This window comes from Podarcis vaucheri (genome assembly GCF_965113315.1).
Source record: "Podarcis vaucheri genome assembly, chromosome: 6".
NCBI classification, from domain to species: domain Eukaryota; kingdom Metazoa; phylum Chordata; class Lepidosauria; order Squamata; family Lacertidae; genus Podarcis; species Podarcis vaucheri.
The window spans coordinates 43,954,071-43,972,281 of NC_138764.1; the positions used below are offsets into that span (position 1 = coordinate 43,954,071).

Here is an 18,211-nt window from a genome sequence, read left to right on the forward strand (position 1 = left end):
GGAAGGCTTCCTGAATTGTTATTTTTAACCAATTTAAAATATTTGCAGGTATTAAATGTTTCTTCATTTTTCATGTAATTGTTTGTCTTTATTCATTGTATTTATGACTATTATTAGAAAATTTATCTCACTTGATAATCCTTTGACCAAAAAAGTTTTGAGAGAAGGGCCTTAGACACTGGATATAAGCCAATGCACATCAGACAGTGTATCAACCTTGATCGTTTTAATATTATTAACTATATTAAAATAGAAATAGGGCAAAGGGTTCAAAATTGCTTATGACGATTCACAGGATGGGGGAAGCATTTTCCATTAGACACATCTAATTTAAAGTTAAGACTAATTCAATATATAAATTCCTTTAAATACTTACAGTTCCATCCCTGTCTGGTGATCCTCTGTAAGAAAGCAAAAATATGTACCATGACTACAAAACATCAAACCTCCTGCATTAAATTTTTGGAAATACTTTCTCCTCATTATTTTTAAAGGTTGGAGTTCTGCACTGCAAAACAATCAGCCAATATTGACTCTTTCACACATGAATCATATCAAAGGGGCACAGAAAGGGGCTGCAGGGCCATGTCACTATCCTCCACCTTGACACTATGCTGCTCTTCAAGCCTTCTGGGCCTCGGTCCCTCTAGACATCTTCATGCACAAACCTCCCATGTGTTCTGAAACCCTACGTGACTGGGGTCCCATAACATATGGAAAGTTTTTGCACATAAGGTCTCTCCTGAATATGTCCACACCTAACATACAGAAAAAGGGACGCGGGTGGCGCTGTGGGCTAAAGCCTCAACGCCTAGGGCTTGCCGATCGAAAGGTCGGCGGTTCGAATCCCCGCGGCGGGGTGCGCTCCCGCTGTTCGGTCCCAGCGCCTGCCCACCTAGCAGTTCGAAAGCACCCCCGGGTGCAAGTAGATAAATAGGTACCGCTTACCAGCGGGAAGGTAAACGGCGTTCCGTGTGCGGCTCTGGCTCGCCAGAGCAGCGATGTCACGCTGGCCACGTGACCCGGAAGTGTCCCCGGACAGCGCTGGCCCCCGGCCAATAAATGTGAGATGGGCGCACAAACCCCAGAGTCTGTCAAGACTGGCCCGTTCGGGCAGGGGTACCTTTACCTTTACCTTTAACATACAGAAAGGGCGAAGGAGCTGCATCACTTGAGGGTTGGGACAGTGAGGCAGCGCCACTGCTCCATTCATCCTATCATGCTCGGTTATGCAATTCACACATGAAGGGGACTTGAGTCGAGACACAATGCGGGACTGCTTTTTAATCAAATCGACATCGATTAGTTGACTTTGAACAGAAGAAGAGGCAGCCAATGAGGCAAATTATCACCATAGCTATGTCTACCAGCTGTTCTAGGCCCTTTCTTCCCCTCACAGAGATCACCTCAAGAAACTGCCCTGTGATGAATAATAATAATAATAATAATAATAATAATAATAATAATAATAATTTATTATTTATACCCCGCCCATCTGGCTGGGTTTCCTGTGAGGAAAGAAGTAAAGAAGTATCAGTTAATGAAGCAAACTGCTATTATATAGTCACTTTTCTTGAACAGCTCATTTAAAGACCACATGCATAATTTTTACTTTTAAAATGTTTTATCACTGGTTTTAATTTATCTTTGGAAGCCTGGTCGACTGAAGAGTAGAGTAAAAATACTTTAATAAATAATGAATCTTCTCTCACTGAACATGGAACCCTGCCCTTGTCAGCTCCACTTCTGACCTTCAGAGTTCCTGTTCTGGGGTGGATTATGAGAATGTTCTGCTGAATGTGTTTATAACCTCCCTTCTGATCTTCGCAGTAAACTTACAAAAGTCAGAAATGGAGGAGCCAGGGTCAGGTATATAAGGCGTAGGGGCTGGTATAAGCAACACCAAACCCTCTCCACATACTCTTAAGATGCAACCCAAAGAATGCTTCTCCCTTTTCCTCAAATTTGTATCTATGAAATAAATAACTGCTTGCCGGCAGAAGGCTATTTGTCAGGCTGAACACAATGAAGATTGTGTGACATATATGAAGAGTAGTAGTACCGGAATAGAGCTGACAACACAAGACCCCTACAGTTTCTTAACAACAGAGGTTTAGAAAAGGCTCATTTCACTTCTGTAAGTCTGCATAGTTGGAGACCCATATTGCAACATAAAGAAAAACCCAGAATGCCTGAACAGGAAAACAGCACAAGGGTCTTCAGCAGTTAATGTCTCTGCTAACTTACGTGTTTCAAAATTGTATTTTCAACCAGCCCATTATAATTACACACTTCCACTTTATGATACTATAAAGCTATACCATTAGTGCTCCCAGAGTGCCCATAAAAAGGGAAACTTAAATTATTAAAGATTATGTCGGGCATTCAGCTTGATGCAATGTAGAAGGTTAGTTGTTATCTCAACAATTTCCTCTAGAGAAAAATAGAAAAATATTTAAAACAGTTTCGGTTGTCTCTATGCCATTGTTGCAAGCTATCAACACTGAAGTTTGCAGGGGGGGTGGCAGTTCTTAAATATGAGCTGGTATGAGCTTTGTTGTTAGACAGACACATTAGTGAATAATAATTCAAAACACACAATTCTGCCTGCTCCCTTCTTGATGTTCTTTGTTCAGTTGGCCCTGCTCCCCTTTCACCTAATGTTTCATATGAACAACAAACATTCCACTTACAGTGGAAATATAAATAATTCTCTCTTACGATTTAGGGAGAGTCGCTCAAGTTAACCCTGCTTAGAAGAACACAAATCCAAACATTTAATTTTCAAAATGTAATAAAAAAAATAATCAATTTGCCTTGTATTTTTCGCAATGATTGCTATTACATGGCAGCAAACAATAATTGTTACTGCATAGACATATAATGGTGGAGTTGAACTTATAAAGTGATATCCAATGTTCATAATTCTCAGGCTTAGGCCCACTGAAAATCAATGCACAAGTCTCTTAGGCCTGTTGGTTTTCAGTGGGTCTAGTTTGAGAAGGACGAACACTGGGTATCATCCATGCTTGCAAAGAGTTTGTTGTGCACACGCATTACATTTTTTAGGTAAATAAGGCATATGTTTAATCAGAGAAGTGCCAGAACTCAAACCTGCTGAGAAAGTCAAAGATTCTAATCTTAGATGGGACAAAAGCTAGTTTTAGTTAGTGGTGAGGAATCTGTCCCTTGTTGAGGAGAACCATTATCCTTATTTTATCACATGTTCCAGAAATGGAGCTGTAGCACTGATCAACTTCAGGCACTGAAGGTGGATTCTCTGTCAGCTTAAATGAATCTATAGTTGCAGCAACCTCCTTTACCTGTTGCTAAGCAACCCATTCACAGGCTAGGGCTGCAGTAGAGGCACACACCTTTAAAGATGAGGAAATAACTGTTTCTCCCTACACTTGGGGCAGATTGTAAATATGTTATTGGGAACTAACGTTGTTGTTCACTTTCACCCAGGTCACCAAAAGAATTTGGCAAAAGCAAATCCCCAAACCACCCAAGAAACTGACAAATAGACCTGCAATAATCACAGCAATAACTGACCTACAATAATCACAAATTGACCTGCAATAATCACAGGAACCAAAACAGTATGACCACTCTCTCTCTCCCTCGCCACCCTCATCATGGGCTGGCTGAGTCAGAACAATACAGATGGATGGTTTGCCAAGGAACCAGGAAAGGCTCAAGGGGGATAGGGAATTCAACCTGCTCTCTTGCCTCACCCATTTCCACAACAAGATCCACAAGCCATGCTTCCCTCTCCATAGCCATCAGAGCCTTTCCCTGAAACTTTCACGGTGCCTATTGCTCCACCTAAACTGGTGCTTTCAGACACGAGGAGTACCCTTGCCTCTGCCAGCCCCACCCAGCTCTCAGGGTGGGGGGAGGCAAAGACACCTCCCCTGTCCTCCAGGAGGAGCTAAAGGAGTAGGAACTGATTATTCTGCCTACTGGGTGTAGTGAGAGATTGCTGAAGAGCAGAATTTTTTCCTGCACTAAGTTGAGCATGTCCCAATCCTATATAAAAGATAGCAAGGGTGTGTGTTACTGTCAGATCAACTGTCCAAACCTTTTGCGTAACTGTACCTAGGAATAATAGTATGTATTGCCTATTATGGCTTAAGCTGAAGATTTGCATATGTATACAGCAATCTAAACATGAAAGCTTTTGGAAAGAATCCTCTTTCCAGTTCTTGAGCAACTGGGAGCCAGAACGCCCCCTTTCCACTCTGTTTTCAGGGGGGGGGGAATAGTTCAATTTGTACCTCCTGCCCCCTAAAAGTGCTATAGAAATAGAGGGCAGGAAAACACTTGAAATAGTTCAAACCCACCCCCAATCATCCAGAAAGGTTAAGCATCGCATGTTACAAAACAGCTTAACATCAAAAGCTATTCACCAATCCCATTATGTTCTAAACCTCAGCTGGCGAACAATCACCATGACACTGAAGTATAGCTGAAAAGCCAGGACAATTCTGCATAGACAAAAAGTGTCAGAATGTTTTCTCTTTCTAAGACATGTCCTTTGCCTACTGTCAAGGCTCATGTTTAGATATACTATGCAATTAGAACAAGAAAGTTTCAGCCTACTCCTAGGCTTTCAGAGAACTATGTTTCTGAGGAATGAAGCATAGCCACTAAGACTTTTTTAAAGGGGCAAAATACAGACCACCTATAAAATATCCATGACTTGAAACACACCAAATTGTCTGTCATTCTCACAATATCAGACAGCTGTCTCACTCATGCAGGTGTAAGGTTGCTATGTATTTTAAAGTATGCATTACTGGATACTGCTTTGCTGGTTTTCCATTGTGCATGTCAAAATGCAGATTTCATGAGTTAATGGTGTAATCTTGTTAACCATTCAGCATTAGCCCCCTTGCTCTTCCACTCTATAAACCTAAGGACCACCTGAGCCTTTTTATTCCAGTCCAATCACTGAGATCTTCAAGAGGATCACTGTTAGTTGTCCCTCATGCTGCACAGTCCCGATTGGCTTCAACTAGGTCAGGCATTTAGAATCACCACAGCCATGCTGTGAAACACTCCCCCAGCTGAGATTCAGCAGGTTTCCTTGGTTTTGACTTCCATGCATCTCTTGAATATTTTTTGTGCTGACAGGCCTTTGCAGTTGTTTAATTTTTGATGAGTCAGTCACCTGAACTAATTATCCCTATTTTATTATTTAACTTTAAATGATGTTTTCTAGTGTACACTGCATTGATATATTTTATGATATGGTGGTATAGAAATTCTTCTATAAATTAATATAAATTAATACTTACACAGAATTCATTTTTTTTTTATTTTACATGATGTGCTATACTCCATAGTCTATTTCGCCTTGATATATTTCATATGGCAATACAGAAATACCAGTACTTCTTTAAACATAAATAATACTTACGTGGAATCAGTGTCCTTTTCTTTCTTCCGTATTCCAAAGGCCTTCCTTGTACGTTTTTTCAATCCTGTGGAGACAAAAGGAAAATATAAATTGAACAAATTAGGTAGCTTTAAATTTGTTATAAGCCTGCCTGAGTTAGTTAGGCTGGAAGATTTAACAGAAACTTTAAAAATAATTTTTAAAAATATTATGGCATAATGAATAAAATGCTATTTACGGCTCTGTAATTTACAAAGTTACAGTTAGAAAAAACACATAAAAGCATATTTCTTTCCAATCCTAAATCAGTGCAACATACTTTCAAGTAACCTAAGTTAAGGCAATATTACAGGTGACATAGTAATTGATAGAAGAAAATAAGAAAATAAATGCCAGATATTTCAAGGCATGAGAAATGCATATTTTTGCCATGTTTCGTAAGCTGTTTAGGGAACACGTGGCATGTTCCTGTTGTGTTTATGTAGAACAGGGGTGGGGAATCTTTTTGGCTCCACACTGCATGGGCTAACTTTGACAGGTGAGCAGGGAAATCACTTGAGAACTACATATCTTTATGACATAATAATAATAATAATAATAATAATAATAATAATAATAAATTTTATTTATATCCCGCCCTCCCCAGCCGAAGCCAGGCTCAGGGCGGCTAACAACACATACACTATGTATTGCCTACCTGTGAAAACACATTGCATAGTGGTTCCCAAATGATCCACAGCTAGCTGGCTGTTGGGCACTTGGAACCTCCTGTGGTCAAAGTGGGCAGGGTTGACTTCTCCATGCATCAGCTGTTGTACATGGAGGTCACTCCTGCTGTCTGCAGGTGTTGATTGTGTGAGTGCAGGGAACTAGCACACACAGCCAAACCTGGTGGGATTAAAAGCACCACCTATTAGCTGATGAGCAGGTGGCTCAAGCCTGCTTTCTGCAGGGATCTGTTTGCCCCACCCATCACAGCTGACATCACCCACTCATTGGAGTGACATCACCTAACACCTGTGTGTGGTTTCAGGGAAACGATGGATCAGCTGGTGGGCCTGAAGTTCCTACCCCTGATTTAGAAACATACCCCCCCAAGCATAAAACAAAGATCGTTTTTGGACCATTGACATTCTTTGTAACCATTGGCTGCCTATACAGCAACATCCAATCGTTTTCATCTGCTGATATGAAAGTCTATTAAATGGGCTCTATGCCCCAGTCGCAGCAATACACAGCTCAGTCTCTGGAGAAGCTACATTATTTTCTTCCACAATTACAATTATGTTCCAATAACATAATTTCTCTAGCAGAAATAATTGCATTTTTTCAGCGCATTTCACCTGTGGTCCTCCAGTTGTTGGCTTACAACTGCATACCCTCCAACATTTCTCCAAAGAAAATAGAGACATTCCATTCCACAATGATAATCTTACTACTTATACCCCACAAATCTTACTGGGTTGCCCCAGCCACTCTGGGCAGCTTCCAATATATATAATAACATAATTAGATATTAAACATTTAAAAAACCTTCCCTATACAGGATTGCCTTCAGATGACTCAGGAGTCAGATAACTCCATACCCTCTAATATTTCTCCAATGAAAATAGAGACATCCTAAGGATAAGTGGGACATTGTGGGATCAAATCAGAACTCAGGGATGTCCCTGGAAAAGAGGAACACTTGGAGGGTCTGCAACTGTTCTCTATACTTTAATAAAGCAATAATATCCTACAGGTCTGCGATACTGGGGGGCGGGGAATAGCACACTGAAACTAAAGTGGTTTGTAGCTGTTCTTATCCAGTCCCTGCTTCATTCAATACTTCCTCTTCACTAGCGTTTAGGCTTGCCTCCTATTCCATAAAATATTCCTGTGCTGCAAATATCTAGACCACTAGTCTATCCTTAGATATGAGAGAGAAATGTCCACCAAGGAAACTCTTAAGCATTTCTATGTGAGCATTATGTAAGTCAGAATGGAATGGCTACTGTTATACCTCCAAACTCGTTGCTACAGTGATACCTGCTCATTTAAGCTCCAGAGGCCAAGCTAATAATCACCTTGCCGCAAAAACACTCCCACATTTCCTGCTAGTATCTTTAGAGAGAGTAGAGCCTGTGCAACTCTGTCATGTTGCTGGGGAAAAGCGTGTCATCAGCACAAGTGATTCTGGAGGACTGAGAGGTGAGGGAGAGCAAAGTAATCTGATGTCATAAGCACTGCCTATAAAAAGGGTGCTTAGTCATGACTATTGGGGGAAAAATACATTGAGCAGTCATCCTCATCCGACGATGAGCTATTTCATATATTAGAAATCCAGGTTTGCCATAGGCAGCAACAGCCTATTCTGGCTTTCAGATGGGGGAATAAAACATTCCATATGTATATCTAAAAATATAATACATCATGTTGTGAGTTGGAGGGGAAGGGTTAGGGCTGTATGTCTGTGTCCCTTCTAATTCCTCAATCCAGCAAGGGTTACAATCTAACGGAGGACTCCATTGTTGAATTAGCCAAGCCAGCTTCTTGGTAACTGACCTTTAGTATAAGTATGCGTCATTAGTATAAGAAAGGAAGTGGGGGGGCAATGGGGGGGGCTTCCTCTGCTGGCTGGTAGTGAGAAGAACAAAGTCCAGGGCAGATGAGAGAGAGAGCTGGGTTAGAAGCAAGCAGAAGCCTGAGAATGGGAGACATGCTTGATTTCTGCTTGAATCCAAGGCTGTGACTATGGGAGAAGCAAGACCTTCTGGGGTGCTAATGCTATGAGCTCCCCCATCGTAGGCTCAGGTTGTGTATATATATGTGAATAAGCCATTTATCCTAAAGACACTACAGTCTCTGCTGTCCCTCATTCGGATGGGTAAGTGCCTGGAATCTTGCACTGCTCAGAGATAGGGATGGCATGCAACAATATGAAATAAAATATTATATTTAATGTAAGGAACCAGTTTGGGGAAGGCTGGCATAGAATGACCAACCAAACCATTTACAAAAAGGAAACCACAGATAAAGCTTTAGCCTAACCCTTATGTAAGTATTTTTATATAAAAAATACAAACACATCAATCCAGTTCTGTATAAGGATATCAGGACAAAAATTAAAATGCAACATCCAAAGAAAACATCAGCAAACATGTTGAAGGAAAAAAAGATAAAAACAAACAGGAATGTTTTAGTCTGGTAACTAAAAACAAACCATGTTGGTAAACCTCATCAGGGTAGGTATTTCATAGTTGGGGAACCACATGAAACTACCAAAACCGGCCATGTTATCAGAACACATCCATCAACATTTGACTCAGAAGAAATGAGCCCACCTGTTTATTTGAAGTAAGATAATGTGCAGCTAAGTTATAAGGTAATGCACAGTGAAGTTTTTTTTATGTCCAGGTGGCATATCCCCAAACTCAGACATCATTTCATATGCAAATGCCATGAAAATGTATTTTTGTCTTATATTTTCACATTTCATATTATCATATTATCAAAAGACCCCACACCATATTCACTTGCCCCACTTCTAAAGGTCTGAAGATACATGTCTACATGACATACTCTTTAAAGAACTGCAAGTCCCAGAATTCCTTAGTCTTTGCAGATATTTGGCATGCCAAAGAAGGGTCCCTTGTAGCACTCCATATGTTGTTGGACTGCAACTCTGATCATTAGGGAAGGAACAGTAACATCCCATGTGGTAGGGTAGAACTACCACCCTCTCACCACTGCATTTTATCTGAAGAACTGAAACTGGATATCAGGGACAGGGAACAATGTTTAAAGGGCATTTGTCAGAGCACTCTGATTTTCAACTGTTTCCTTTGCTGGTGCTGCTGTTTCAAATTGTATTACACTTTTTTCTGATACATTGCCTTTATGTACTGCTTTGGATATTTTAACAGAAACATAAAATTAAAATATTTTAAATAAATAACACAACTATATGTGATACAGCAATGCCCGGCTACAAATACCAATTAGGCATCAAGAAACACAAGGAGCTTCAATAAATGGAACTGAAAGAAGCTAAGAGATACTTTTTCTAGAAGAGACATGGTTTTTCCACAATCTGCCTCAGTTACAGCACTGTTTGAAGAACTAAATGAACAGCTAGATAAACTGCCAAATGCAAGTACTATGGTCTCTTTATGTTATTTCTCAAATAAAACTTGATGTTTCCTTTCATAACATACAAGATTGTATAGGTTTGGACCAGCTTCCAAGAAATGATGGCTGGACACTGACTGAGAGAACAGTTTTTCAGTCTAGGACAATTTCATAATTTTCCTATGCAATTTAATCAATTGCCCAAATAGTTTTCAGAAATGAAAGAGAGACCATGATACCACAGTCGATAAAGCACTTGCTTTGGATGTCCCTGAATGATCTTGGCCAAGATGGTGTCTCCACACTAGCCTATTGCACTAGTGTGCTCTGGAGATACGGCAGAAAGAAACCAAATCTCTTAGCCTAGAAACAGACAATGCTGCAATTCACATTAAAGGTTCAGTCTTGAAGAGGTCGACCTGCACTTTTACCCAACTGCTAATGACAGTACAATTTTCTAAGAGAAGCAAATTGTGCCTGAAAACATTTGCAGCACCACTAATATGCTACAGAGACTCTGGACTCTATTCTTGCAACTGCATCCAAATACAAAAGACACTTAAGAGGTTGTTCAAGAATATGAGTTGACATTTAACTCAAGAGAGTAATCACCTTTGGGAATTCAGACACCAAGGTAAGCCAGTGAAGTACATACTAGCAACTGCATGGAAAGCAGTTGCTTCCTTGGATTTTAAAATAATTGCAAAAATAATTATGTGCAAAAATAATTATGGTACGTTAGTTCTATACAAACTAAGTCCCATACTCACATACTAAGGATGATAAAAAACCCACTAAGATAATAGTGATTATATGCCATTAACTTTCATTAATATTAAATAAAAGCTTTTGTCTGCTACCAGCAGCCTGTCAGCTCAGTTTACATTCATCAAGAAGTTCAACTCTATTCCTTTGGGCCTGAATGCAGCCAGTGGTTTCCTTTCCAACTGCAGATGTTAATTAACTCAGCATTTCCAAGTCCATTATTTTATCACCTATCACTGCCATGGTAAAGGATCACACTACTTATTTTGCATACATTCTGGCTCTAATTGAATTGTAACTATTTATATTTCATACATTTCATTTCTAATCCGGCTATTCCTTTGGAAACTAAACACCAAAAGAGTCATACGATTCTGTAAACACACTGATTATAGTTATTACGATGGAATACCCACAGTGAACTATAAACAGGAAACAGAAATTAACCACATAATATAAGATCAGAGTAGTTAGGCTCCAAGACCAATAATAATTTGTTTTTCTCAGGAGCTTGAGCATTTTTTAAAAGAGGGAGCTCTGCTCATCTAACTTTCAGGTGTTTAGTTTCAAAAACCTGCAAAACCTTTTTGACTAGAGCAAAAGTAATGTGTTTCTACCTCTATTCTCTTACAGCTCTCTTTCAAACTGACTAGCTTTAATTCACTTTTAGTTGAGAGACATGCAATTCCTGCAATATTAATTAATTAACTGGGAAATTTGTTGCATTGGTGTTTTTAGCAGGAGAGGATTTGACTTGATACTAGAAACTTCCTCTAGCATTTGATCAAGTTACCAAAATTTCTTAAAATAAGGGATTGAAACTTCTGTTACATTAACCCAAAGAAATAAGTCAAAATGTTGTGCATTTTTAAAATTTTGATTTTTTTAAAACCAAAGGGTAGGAAAGGGGGGTAAGTAGTAATTTAATTATTTTTAGCAACAAACCTTGACAGAAAGAAAAACATCACTTTGCATTGTCAAAAGCAAAGGGATCTGGCTTTTGCAATAATTAAACACTATTTTGCATAAATAATCTGCAGAGAATACAGGATTAACATTTTGAATATGAGGAAAGAATATATTGTTAGCCGTAATGAAAAGAATTACCATACTTCTATTAATTATTAATTATTGGCTAGATTTTCTTTTAGAATATTTTCCATTCAACCTATTTGTTCCTTACACAACCAGAAAAATACTTAAAAAGAAGCTTGCTACTAGGAGCTGCTATCATAGAGACACGTATTTCAGAGACGGATTTAGGACAGTGTGATCAGTTCCACTGCACTGGGTGTCAAACATAGGGGGCGCTGCAGGGTACCGCAACTGTGAATTAAGCAGAATGGAAGGCAAGAGGCGGGGAGGGGGGATTTTCGTCTCACACAGGGTGTTGCTGAAATATAGAAGACCAAAGTTTGCCCCTGCACATTTCTTTCTGTCCTTAAGGCAACATAAGAAATGTGTAACATGTCAAGAAGGCTAATTTTTAACCAGAGAAGTGTTAACCTTGTTTAGAAGCTTCAATAAGATGTAATGTATGAATCAGAAATAGTAACACTGGCATCTTCTGACATCTGCTGAATTTTAATTTTCTCCTTTCTCAAGTGCCTCGATTTAGATTAAGTATACAGTTAAGTAAGACCATACTTTACTGACCTCTTAAATATATTTAATTGTTGGAGGAGGAGAAGGGAACTGCAATGTGCACCCAGAGGCCGCTCCCTCTAACCCAGGAACAGGGATTTTCACCTTGCATCTAAATGAGGACAACGCAGAAGATAACCAAATGTCATTGGGGAGGAAGTTCTATAATCCGGGTCGTTGGTTCACAAACCCAACCCATTACTATATGTAGTCCAAGAAATAAAATTCATAAGAAATGACAGCAGGACAAAAAAAAAAAAAAAAAATGAATGTGCACCATAGACAACTGTAGTTCTATCATGTATATATAGAGAGAGGGAGGGAAAGAGAATTTGTGCCCCATTTCATTTTTTACTTCATTTTTTACAAAGCTGCTTTGCAGAATACTGCAAATAGAAGTTGAATGGCTGGCATGACAATCTGATATGTTCATTAATATTTTATAGAACTCATTTACAAGTAGAATTGCAGATGTCACACAGTGGGGACGAAAGGAAAAAAGCTTAGAAGTGCTGGAGTGAGACAATGGCCTTGCTATCGCACTGCTTTAACAGAGCCATGGCTCAGAAATATAGATCAGAACAGAGTTATCTGGAAACAGAGGTCAATGGAAGGCTAACCAGGTTGGATATCAAGACTCACAGATATAGAGATCTCAGAATTATAGCTACACGCAATACAGATGCAATGTAACTGATCATACAGAACATCACAAAGACACATCAGACAGTTCCTGTGAGGTTACCACACTCCAAATATATACCACCCATAAGGCATCAATTTTATAAATACTGTATCAACTCTGATTTGAAAGTTCATAATGAATAGTCTATAGTTTGTTTATGGAATATCACTGGACTGAGAAGCATTTCAGACAAAAATCACTAGATCATTCTTTTGAAAATATCTGGCACCATCTACTAAAACAACAAAGCAATTTTGAAACCAAACAGAGACACAATAATTTAATAAGATATGACGAGGGGAAGCTACTAAGCTGTTAGGCAAAGAGCAAAGTAATTTGTGTCCTACATAAGGATGGAAAGAGCCTTGTTGGTGCACTGTGAGGCTATTGACACAGCACAATATTGATATTTTTACTACACTCAGTGATAGGATAGCCTGAATGTTGTAGTCTCTGGTTCACCCACCCACTCTATTACTGTATATAACCAAAGAGTATTGTAAGTTTTATAGCACTCCCCCCCCCCAAAAAAATCAAAAGAAATATGACATGACATTTAGGGACGTGCTATCCTTGCTGTTTAAATACTAGTAAAGGTAAAGGTACCCCTGCCCGAACGGGCCAGTCTTGACAGACTCTGGGGTTTGTGCGCCCATCTCACTCTATAGGCCGGGAGCCAGCGCTGTCCGGAGACACTTCCGGGTCACGTGGCCAGCGTGACAAAGCTGCATCTGGCGAGCCAGCGCAGCACACGGAACGCCGTTTACCTTCCCGCTGGTAAGCGGTCCCTATTTATCTACTTGCACCCGGGGGTGCTTTCGAACTGCTAGGTTGGCAGGCGCTGGGACCAAGCAGTGGGAGCGCACCCCGCCACGGGGATTCGAACCGCCGACCTTTCGATCGGCAAGCCCTAGGCGCTGAGGCTTTTACCCACAGCGCCACCCGCGCCCCCTGTTTAAATACTACATAAATTATATTATTAAATTTGAGACATCCCTTCTTAAGGGCCAAAGCTATTTGTCTTTCCACTGGCTTTTGAGATACAAGAACATATAATACAAAAGCAGGTATTTACTGCAAAGTTATTAAATAAAACCATGTCATGTAAATGGTCCCTCCATTCTGTTGGTAGTTGGTTGTGTTTTGTGGGGGTGGGAGAACTTAACAAGGTTGATGAGGCCTTGTTAAAAATCTATGGATCTTGTCACCCATTTTCTAGCCATAAATCCATGACTACTATTGGTTTCTACACAATTTAGCTATTATCTGCAAGTATGCCAACCTCATGCTAAAGTATCTGTACTATTGTTGTACTGCTAATAGTATTGTATTATTAGGGAGACACTTTGAAAGTAATCCAGTTCTAAGAATCCACAATGCCTGTTCAGTTATAAAATGCCATCATCCAGATTTTATTGGAAAATACATATCACAATTTGCATTGTATCTTCACCTGCAGTGTGTGTGTTTTGTGGTGTGTATATGCTATAAAACCATGTATTATCTTCCATGTCAATGAAGTTTGCTTTAGCTCTTTGAGGATCTCAAAGACAATATCTCAAGGCCCACCATTCTGTTTCTAAACCAACCTGGATCCTGTGATCATCATCTGAGACCCTTCTTTGTATGTCCCATCCATGAGAAGCCTAGAGGGTGGCAACACAAGAACAGGCCTTTTCCGCAGTGGCTTCCCGTTTGCAGAATGTTCACCCCAGGGAGGCTTGCCTAGCAGCTTCCTTACATATCTTTAGGCACCAAGCAAAATGTTTCTTTATAATCAGGCCTTTGGCTGATTAAACATTCTATGGCCTTTTAAAGGTGTTTGTGGGAGGGGGGTTATTGGTTTGTTGTTTTTGTTTTTTTGTTCTTGTTTTATATTTTTCTGTTATGAGGTGCCCTGTGATCTTCGGATGAAGGGCGGTATACCAATTTAATAAAAATAAAAATATTCTAAATTCAACTTGCTTTATTATTTCATAGATTTCACTATAATGTACTGTATATTCTCACAATACCTATCCCAGTAAGTATACACATTTGTTATAAATACTGTAATTGATGCAACACTACAGTTTGATGCCGCTGTTTCTGCTATGAATGAAGCTGTACCTTTATCTGATCAAGTAATAAGAGGTTTTCCATTTGCAAAATGGACACAGAAAATCATGTAAAATAAATGCCACTTCAGCTCATGTCTGCATGTTATATACTATAAGGGCTTCCACAATGCCAGGAAATGTCACATGGGTTTACTTAGGCATAGATTTGACGAGGCAGCTGAGTAACAGCTGCAGAAGCATTAAAGGACATTTGGTGTGAACTGCAAAGACTCCAGTTCAAACCTCTGGTTAGCTATGAACTCACTGAAGGAACATGGGCATATTCCAGGCTCTACCCACCTCCTCCATCTGAAATACAAGTATAATAATAACTAGCAGCAGTCTGTTATTCAGCTATTGTAAGCCTTACAGCATGCAAGATACAGCATAGGTGAAGCTTTTAGGGGAAAACTGTAGTAATGAGCAAAGAGACACCGAATTCCATAGGAATCGCATCAGAGTGCACATGTATAAGATTATGCTGCAAGTCTCATTTAAATGGGAAAGTTGGCTGCATTTAAATGCGTCTCACTGAAATGAGTCTTAAAAGTCTTTGCTTGAACTGAGTCTACTGTTTGCTTGTAATGTGGATGCTGTTAAGTAAGGCAGCCTAGGATTTCCTGCTGCGGTATTCTCCCCTCTCAAATCCCTCCAGCTCAGCATCTATCAAGGTAATTAATGCTGTCATTTATCCAAACTCTGGAACTGTTTATCGTGTATTGTGATACCTCCTTAGCAAAATGTACCTTAGACCAAGATCGCATTTCCCAGCCTTTGCCAGGCTGATACCCTCCAGATGTTTTGCATCACAACTCCCATCAGCCCCAGCATGGTAGCCCAAAACATCTGGAGGGCAGCAGGTTGGTGAAAGCTGACATTTTAAAGTGCTTTATTAGGACTTTCTCCATTCCGGTTTATATGCACTGCCAGTTTGCAAGTTGTGTTTTTCCTGCTTCAAATGGAATTTCATCTCCCTTCAGCTAGTGAAGGTGACAATATTTATTCTCTTGCCTACCCCATATGCTAGCCTACAGTGGCCTGTGACTACATGCAATCCCTTTTCAACATTACCAGCCTGCCCACCCCACCCTCAGCAGTATCTTGCCTTGTCAGTTTTTGGTATTTTATTTTATGGCCTTTTATGATTGTTGCTGCACTCTGTGCTCCATTTTGGAAGAAGGGTAAGATACAAGATATGGTAAGTAACTAAATAAGCAAACCAAAAGTCATTAACACCCGTAAGTATAAGAGAGGCTAAAAACTAGCATATTGATCCTAGACAGGTGCAGTTGATCCTAGACTGTAAAGTTGGTAAATGTTCAGACAAAACTATACTGCAGAGACACAGAAGCTGTGAACTCCAGGTGTTGCTGGACTACAACAGCTCCTACCATACCTGAACACTGGCCATGCTGGTTGGGGCTGGAGAGGGTTGGTTTCCAACAAAATCTGGAGTGCAACACATTCCCCATTTTTGCTATTCTGCAATAATGGACAATGGGAAAGCTCCCACTGTTGAAACATCTTACTACTTCCAGGGTCCCCCCCCCCAAAAAAAAACTTTTTGTCCCTCTGCATTTTAAAAGTTACTCTACATATCAACCAGGAACAAGCAATTTTCATTCGTTCATCTACCAAACAAATCACCATGTAGAAATGTTGTATCTGATGCCCAATCACTTTTCCATACCTTCCCAAAGAAAAATTAAGACTAAAATCACATTTTGTTAATGTTGGCAATGAAGATAAATCAGCATATAAGTCAGATTTGAATCTCTGCCTTTTGCTATAGATAGGTGCTACTAGCTTAGTCTTCACCAAGAAACTGATGAGTTGGAATTCATTAGGATATTTGAAACTCTAGAACTCCGCAAGCACTGGAGGTGGCTCTCTCACTACAAAATGCAACTGTCCCACTTTTGGTGTCATATGATTCTCATTGCTCTGCTAGTTTAACACCAGTGGCTTCCATTTGGGGGTGAGTCACATTCACTCCATTTGGATTTTGTGTGCAACAGAGAAATGTAATATATCTGCCTATGTATACCAAACCCCTTTGGTTACTGGTCAGGTAATGGAAGCTTAGGAAAAAGCCACTTGTTTGTACACTACCAAGTAAGACTATAGTGGACGTAAGATCTAATCCACACAGCCAAATCCTATGCATATTCATTTGGAATTTAGTCTCATAATTCACTAAAAATTACTTCAAGTAAGTTGACATTGATCTGTAGTCCTAGCTTCCCACCCAGATAACAACAACAACAACAACAACAACAACAATAATACTCAGCCCCCCCCACCTATGGAGGATAGTAGTCCCTCCCAGCTCTCACCTGGGATCCCTCCTTTTCCTCCCAGCCTGCCCACAAATTGTAGTCTGCCCACAAATTGATCAATCGTGGGCAGGTTACTCTGCGGGTAGACTGGACTGAGCCTGTGGGCTTCACTCCTGTCTGCTAGGCACTGAAGCCCAGGATGCTGGGGGTTGAAGGCAAAACTTGCATAAAATTCCTCCATTCTTCTGTTAGCAACAATACCTGCCAGGTCAAAAGCCCTTTCATAAGCACAAAGGCACCATTTGGATTTCATTCATAGAACTGCTATTTATATTACTCATAAGTATGTTCATGTTCTTTAAAAGCTCTCTTATCTTTTATTATTTTCTATCATTCAGCTGAATCGTGGATGCTTGCTTCTAATAAAAATCTGAGCTCAAAATAACATTTTCAGTTTATGTACATTCATTGAATATTTTTTCTATTCCATGTGGTTGAATGAAAATGCCCCACATAACATGACATAGGCAGAATATTGCCCTCATATTTCATTCTCTGTTGGAATGCAGAAAAAGATGCATTTTAAGAATTCCACTTCTTTTGTTGTTTAAAAAGAATCACTCAGTCCTCCTAGGTCTGAACAGGTTCATACTGTGAATTTTCCACTGAAGTATAACTTTGTTCTTGCCTCCTTATTTTACATTTTGAGAAATATAATACTGTCAGATAGTCATAGGTATAATAGCTGCCATTATTATTTATCTGGAACATCTAATCAGGAAGCAAGAACAAAGTTATTATTCATGGAGGAAACAGCAGGGCAAATTTCTACCCTAAAACTGCCTGCTCACTCATGTCTGAATTAGAAATATAGAACATGAAATACAGTCTTGCTTCTACTTGAGAAGATTATATTCCATTCCTCCCCATCCCACAATAATATATCACATCCCTTCTTTTTTCTGTCTAATTTTATTTTCTAGAGCCTCCTTCTGCAGCTCTTCCCTGTAATGGTCCCATAGTTCTGTAAAAACTGCAAATCAAAACTTTCATTTAAGAGGAATAAGAAAACTCTGCAAGGAATAAGGGGAAATCTTATGGAGGTGTGAAGAATAAACTTTGACCCAATCCTAATTCCCCTGCTCCCTTTTATTGATATTTACTGCTGCCAAATCCTTATGAAAGAAATTTGAGGAGATCTATGGGCAAGGTAATATGCTCCCAC

The 18,211-nt window shown here is 39.7% G+C and overlaps 1 protein-coding gene across 22 annotated transcripts in view; it reads right to left on the minus strand.

Annotated features, from left to right (window-relative positions):
* SGIP1 (SH3GL interacting endocytic adaptor 1) overlaps positions 1–18,211 on the minus strand; it is a 151,277-nt gene that overhangs the window by 80,926 nt on the left and 52,140 nt on the right. For 20 of the 22 annotated variants that reach the window (XM_082227572.1, XM_082227581.1, XM_082227582.1 and 17 more), the window contains 2 exons: positions 5,426–5,489; positions 377–401 (listed from right to left, as the gene is read on the minus strand). In XM_082227572.1, coding sequence (XP_082083698.1) covers positions 377–401; positions 5,426–5,489 — 89 coding nt within the window. Of the gene's footprint in view, positions 1–376; positions 402–5,425; positions 5,490–6,101; positions 6,274–18,211 lie in introns of those variants that run through there. The other 2 variants (XM_082227576.1, XM_082227579.1) reach the window with 2 other exon arrangements.